Source organism: Camelina sativa, chromosome 11 (assembly GCF_000633955.1).
Source record: "Camelina sativa cultivar DH55 chromosome 11, Cs, whole genome shotgun sequence".
Lineage (NCBI taxonomy): Eukaryota > Viridiplantae > Streptophyta > Magnoliopsida > Brassicales > Brassicaceae > Camelina > Camelina sativa.
In genome coordinates, this window is record NC_025695.1 from 44776888 (window position 1) to 44783232 (window position 6345).

A 6345-nucleotide genomic window follows, 5' to 3' on the forward strand; every position below is an offset into this window, starting at 1 on the left:
GAGAACACAGACTCGAACTCAGGCATCAAATCCCTCATCGTCTCGAACACGTCAAGCACTTTAAACAATCTCTCAGGTGATCTGCTTCCTATAGCAATAGCATCCGCGAAATTCAGAAGCTGAATGGTAGAGCCACGACATACCTCCATAAACGAGAGATCAGCAGCAGAGGAGAAACCAAAGAAGACACGGTCACAGAGTCTACGTTCACTAGGAAAAAGGATCCGAAGAGCGACGTTAGCAGCTTTGATCCACCTATCAATCTCATCCTCAAGCTCCTGCCAAGGCATCTTATGAACTTCTTCAATACTCAGCTTCTGTAAACCTAACCTCGACATGCTTTCTTCTAAAAACTCTCTCCTACAAGCACTGTAAACATGAGAGCACGACTTACCAAAACCAGCGCCAAGCATACGCTTAGCCATCTCGTGAAGATCGTTGATAGTCGCCGAGGGGAGAGCATCGATGATAAGATCGTAGTCAGTGAGTGGCTGCGCCACTGGGATCTGGACATCGTCACCGTTGTGGAAATCTCTGTCGTCGTCATCTTCTTCCTCAGAGTCGAAACGATGGTTCATCGTCGCACCAGCGTCTCCCTGAGGATTAAGTCCGAAAGACTCAGCTCCTCGCTCCATAAGCGACCTGAACTCTTCTTCGATGCGGAACATAGCTTGCTGCATCATATCGTCGGCGCGTGCTAGACAGACGCCGATTGGTTTCTCAGAAGCCATGGGACTCCACTCTCTGATGATAGCAACTAACTCATCGATCGTGTCGAGAAAAGCAGCTGAATCGGAAGGATCAGCCCAGATAGGTTGATCCGCGGCAACGAAGCGAGAGATCTGAACGTCTATGGAATTGAGAGCTCGTTCGAGTACAGCGACTCCGGATCCATCTTCTCCAGCTTGACCTTCGGCGAGCTTTTCGCGGGAAAACCTGCCGTCGAAGTTGGAGAAGATCTGTAAGATATCATCGGCCATGGATTCGTTATGGCCAAGTGTTTTGGCTATGTGACGGGCTACAGCAAGTAACTTCTCTTCACCATTCTCCGCCATGATTTTGTGAACCAGTGTGGTGTTGAGCTTTTTTTTTCTTCTGAAATCTCTAAGAGTCACTACTAAATAAAAAAGGTCACACAAAGCGAGATCGGCGGGGAAAGCAAGGAATCGAAGACGAAGAAAGTTCCAAGCAAGGAAGAAGACTGGATGGATAGAAGAAGAAACCTCTGTGAAGTGACGAAATTACCCTCATTTAAGACAGACAGACGTGATATTTGACCTGGACGCGTTGTTTGAAAACTGGCACGGGCGTGTAATATTGCGATAATTTCTGCTGTCTTTTTGTGAAAATCTCTCGCTTTCGTTAATATTGACGTCTTCGAGACTTTTCTGTCATCGCCTCATTGGTCTCGGTTCCTCAGGATAAAACCGGCCGGTTTATGAGTATGATTGGTGGTTTGATGGTTCAATTTGTCCCTCTATCAACTCCCTAAAACTTTTCCAGGAAAGAATATATTTTGCGGCTTACCAGAAAACAATGGGTATGTTTGACCTATGAGGTCAATGCAAATTCAGTCAGAGATGCTTCTAGAAAACTAATTTATAGCAACTCAAATAAACAAAGAAAGAACGTTTACCAAACTCATATATCTTTTGCGGCATATACCAGAAAAGTGAAAAGTGAAAACAATGGGTATATGAGGTCAATGCAGATGCAGTCAGACAGAGATGCTTCTAGAAAAACTAATTTACAGCAACTAACGAAAAACAAAGAAGAACGTTTTACCAAACTCTATCAGATAGATACAACATATGAAAAAGGAAACTACTACACTTTTTGACAACAATTATTACGCAATGTGATTCTGTGCCAAACATGGATTTGGTATGGTTATGCCCAAAATGAACATCGTTCGTTCACTTTATTTATCTCTTCCTTTTTGTTAGCTGCTCTGCTTCTCTCTATCGTATTGGCTGGTCTCTTCTGCAACCTTAGCCCAGACGTTGCCCATTTTTTCTGCGTATCCAACCTGCATCCACAACCCATGAACACAACTCTTTATTTCACATACTGCACTCTACTCATTTATTAGCATATTTCTGTATTCCTATTCCCTCTTGACCAGCATTATCATTCAAAGCACTCAGCATTCACCTTGCCTACAAGAGACCCATGAATGCCTTCTTTTTATTCAATTTTATCAACTTCTCCACTCTTAAAATCTCACTAAGAATGGAATCACACACTTGCTACTTAACCTTAATAATCTCTTTACCATTCTTCACTGATTCTACACAGACACACTTCTACTGGGCAATAAGGTTTCATCCTTCTAATGGTTATGAGCTACATATTTATTATAACGTACCTGGTTAACAACAAAACCCTTCATCATGTTCATGAAGTCTGCACGCCTTTCTTTGTCCAACCTCTCAACCTCAGATCGATTGTTTTCCTGCAATGATACAAATTTACACATAGCACAACCAAAAAAATCATATTGTGTCCGTACATCAGTGCAAGTTGTGATATGCATAGAGTTATTACTGAATACCTTGATCCGCTCATACTCTCTGATGGCAACATTTTTTGCGTCCTCAGTGACCTTGATGGTTTCTTTTAACTCTTCTATTTTCCGGATCCTTGATTTGTCACCGCCAAAAACCTTTGAAGATGCGGCCTCTAGCTTTTCAACTCTTGCTTGCAGCGAAGGAAGCTCTGATAAAAGAGTTTGCACTGTCAGTAAAGCACTAGATCTGTCTGCAAATGCGCCTTGGACAGCCATCATCATGCCAAGGTACTCATGGAGTGTGTCCTGAAATGAACAATTCAAATACAAGAACAGCTATAAGGGAAGCTAGAAGCCAGCAAATTTTCCATATATAAGCCGAAAGTTCACTAGTCTACAATGAGGATACACGCTAAGCATCAGGAGATTTTAGAAATCTGTCAATTGCTTAATCATAATAATCATTTATTTTCATTCATTAAGTTCAAGAGTGCAAGCTGTAATTATACCTTCTTTTGTCATTATATATTAGATTATCTATCAAATCTTTATATTTTATTTCATTTGATCAATAGCAATGAGGCAACTGTATATTTTAGTAGTTCAATAGATTACCAAATGTTTGACAGTCTGGGAATTCAACTCCCTATAAAATCTGCTTGCTTTTACAGCCGCAGTGGCTAAATTCTTCATATCATTAGCACGGATTCTTTGGGCGTTGGAAGCAGCTTCTTCGTTCTCGAACTTGGTAAGCTTAATGAATGCTAATCCCAGTTCACCCATGGTTTCCCCCATGTCTTGCTGTGCCTTCACAAGGGATTCCGCCTACAAAAAAGAATCCACAAAAGGGTTTGTTCCAAGCAGGATACTACATACTGACAGAATAATGCATAATTCAACAAACAAGGATGAAGTTTTACCTGCTGTGAGGCATTGATAATTTGTTGCTCAAGATCATGCATCTTCTCCTTCTTTTCCAAGAATTCTTTATCTTCTTCAACAACTGGTGGTTTTGCTCCACCCCAGTCATTAGACACTGATTGCCTCAGCTCCTTGAATAATCTCAGCAGATCCCTACCTCCTTTTGCAGGCTGAACCACCTCATGCACTGGCACTGCAGAGGCTCCGCCTTCACCAAACAACTGTTTTGGAAGCTTCACCGCGCCATCCAACATCCTAGAGGCCACATCAGTGCTCAATTGTAATGGCAACTTCCCTTGCACCTGAAGGAATGCTTTCAACTCGTCACTGTTCCTGATCACAGGGTGTGCACTTAGCCTGCGCAAGTATTTCTCCAACGCAACTCTTCTCTGCTCCACAAACTCTTGTTTCTGCATTACTTGGCTCTCTACGACGCTCTTATCCGGACGCGGTGGTATGCAGAACCCTCTATACGACTCAGCCAATCGATCTGCCAATGTGACAACATCTCTGAATCTTCTTCGCACGCTGAACTCCGATTGGCCGCCAAAGTCAGGGAGATTCGTTCTGGTCGTAATTTGGTAAGTGATGTAAGTGTTTCCTCCAACAATTGAATTTGAAGTCTCCTGCTCTTTCTGAGGGTTCGATACAGTGATCTTGATGTAATCCGAGCTTGAAGAAGGAGATCTCGATAGTGAATCTGAGAATTGACTATGAAGACTACTATCCTCTGCTCCGTTAATCTCACTATCCGAGTTCTCATCAAAGGGACTAAAGATAACATCTGCATAAGATGGAGGCTCGATGTAGGAGTTATCGCTGCTGATCGGCTTAGAACCGAAACTGCGGAAATCTTCATAAGACGACGGCGGCGCAAGGAGTGGATCAGAATCAGCCGGAATCATGACAGTTGGTGGCGGCGAGAGCGGGTCACGCACGTTGGAGACTGTTGACATAGCGCTACGATAGCCAGAGTTCGATGTATCACCGTTGACAACGCTTTTCTTTAGAGGATCATCACCGCCGGCGTCGCCATCTACTCCGAGGTCGAGATTCTCCATTTCCTCTCTCTGCGCATTGAGATTGGTCTCTTCGAATCCATCGGCATTCTCCGAGCCCATCATTTCGTCTTCTCCGGTGTAAAGATACTAAAGCTAAATCGAAATCAGAATTTACAGAAAATTAGGGTTTGATGATTTTTGGGGGAAGAAGAAAACGGAGATCCCCTGAAATGTGACGCTGAGCGACGGTGGCTAATCGAGCATTAAAAGAAACCGGAGTGGCTAAAATACGCAGGTGGGGACTGTGGGAGCAGGCGACTAACGTGCACACCGTGGCGGATTAGGGGTGGCACGTGAATATGGTGGCTTAAAAGTCTCGTCTAAATCTAATTCAATCTGCCAATGAGTGTGACACGTGATAAAGAATCTGTCTATATCTGAGGTAACGTAAAGGGCTTTAGTAAAGGCCCATTAAGAAACCCAATCTTTAAATTCTTGATCCTTGACAGAGACAGCCATATAGCCGCAACCAAACAGGCTGATTAGGTTTTGTTTAGTATTCTAGTTTAGCAGCTTGCAGAGGAGCTTCCCCCTGATCGTGAGTTTAACTGCAACTGAGTTGTGTGTGTAAAAAGGTCAAACAACAACTCATAAGACACTTTCGAAAAAGGTGGTTTCCCGACAAAACTCTTATCTTCTTCTCCAAAAGAGATGTCTTCCAAATTCGGGTTAGCGGGTGGGATACCGGAGCGCCGTGTTCGACCCATCTGGGATGCAATTGATTCTCGTCAGTTCAAAAATGCTCTCAAGCTCGTCACTGCGCTTCTCTCTAAGTACCCTAAATCACCTTATGCTTTAGTAAGTGGAACACCATCATCATTGGCTTTTTTTTTTTTTTTCGTTTTCTTCTTTCTCTAATCTGATTGGAATGCTGTTGCATTAACAGGCTCTTAAAGCTCTAATTCATGAGAGAATGGGGAAACAAGATGAGGCACTCTCTGTTTGTTTGGATGCTAAAGAGCTTTTGTATAAAGATGATTTAGCGTTGATGGATGATCTCACTCTCAGTACCTTGCAAATCGTATTGCAGAGACTTGATCATTGTAAGTGCACTCGTTTAAAAGAAGAACTTGATACTTTGTGTTGTATAACTTCTTGGTTATATATATATATATATATATATCTGATACGTTTGTTTAAAATTTTGTATCAGTGGACTTGGCTACTAGTTGTTATGCTCATGCCTGTGGCAAATTCCCTAATAATTTGGAGCTTATGATGGGGCTCTTCAATTGCTATGTTCGTGAATATTCTTTTGTGAAGCAGCAACAGGTTGGTCTTTCTGTTGGATGAACACTATTCTGGCTTCTGGTACCAGTCTATATTCCTCTGTTCTGGTACCAGTCTTTATCCCTCTGTTCTTATGTCTTGCTTTCTGACAGACAGCCATGAAAATGTACAAACTTGCCGGAGAAGAAAGGTTTTTACTTTGGGCAGTTTGTAGCATCCAATTACAAGTACTGCCTTAATCATTTCCTCTCCTTCTTTTTGTTACCAGTTTGGTATTTCTGTTGCATACAGTTGTGACGATTTTCTACAGGTGCTATGCGATAAGAGTGGGGAGAAGCTGTTGCTTCTGGCTGAGGGTTTACTTAAGAAGCACATTGCCTCTCATAGTATGCACGAGCCAGAAGGTAAAATTACTTTTCCACCAATTTCTTCTCTTGTACAAGTTGTGGAACTATTTCAGATTTCTTCAGCCTTCCTTCTACTTGTATCTTCAGCTCTCATGGTGTATATCTCGTTGCTGGAACAACAATCCAAATACAATGATGCTTTAGAAGTCCTTTCTGGAGATTTGGGATCTCTTTTGATGATTGAAGTCGACAAACTACGGATACAGGTAGGTTGTAC

The 6345-nt window shown here is 42.4% G+C and overlaps 4 protein-coding genes across 5 annotated transcripts in view; 1 reads left to right on the forward strand and 3 right to left on the reverse strand.

Annotated features, from left to right (window-relative positions):
* The window catches only part of LOC104726413 (exocyst complex component EXO70B1), a 5594-nt gene extending 4379 nt beyond the window's left edge, over positions 1-1215 (reverse strand). Inside the window, exon 1 of the mRNA XM_010445278.2 lies at positions 1200-1215. The gene's annotated coding sequence lies outside the window, so the exon portion shown is untranslated. The remainder of the gene's footprint in view (positions 1-1199) is intronic.
* The window catches only part of LOC104728972 (exocyst complex component EXO70B1-like), a 3505-nt gene extending 2220 nt beyond the window's left edge, over positions 1-1285 (reverse strand). The window contains exon 1 of the mRNA XM_010447876.2: positions 7-1285. Within this exon, the coding sequence (XP_010446178.1) occupies positions 7-1055 (1049 nt within the window). The 5' untranslated portion in view covers positions 1056-1285. The remainder of the gene's footprint in view (positions 1-6) is intronic.
* Positions 1627-4797, reverse strand: LOC104726414 (sorting nexin 2A). Its single transcript, XM_010445279.2, has 5 exons — positions 3430-4797; positions 3125-3334; positions 2555-2815; positions 2369-2455; positions 1627-2029 (listed from the first exon to the last, which is right to left on the reverse strand). Exons 1-5 carry the CDS (start codon positions 4552-4554, stop codon positions 1943-1945), a joined length of 1770 nt encoding a protein of 589 aa, XP_010443581.1. The 5' UTR covers positions 4555-4797; the 3' UTR covers positions 1627-1942.
* The window catches only part of LOC104726415 (phagocyte signaling-impaired protein), a gene marked incomplete in the record, with an annotated part of 6180 nt that continues 4818 nt past the window's right edge, over positions 4984-6345 (forward strand). The window contains 6 exon segments of one of the 2 annotated variants that reach the window (XM_019232896.1): positions 4984-5289; positions 5378-5534; positions 5645-5763; positions 5874-5948; positions 6032-6125; positions 6216-6334. In XM_019232896.1, coding sequence (XP_019088441.1) covers positions 5143-5289; positions 5378-5534; positions 5645-5763; positions 5874-5948; positions 6032-6125; positions 6216-6334 — 711 coding nt within the window. 2 annotated transcript variants of the gene reach the window in all.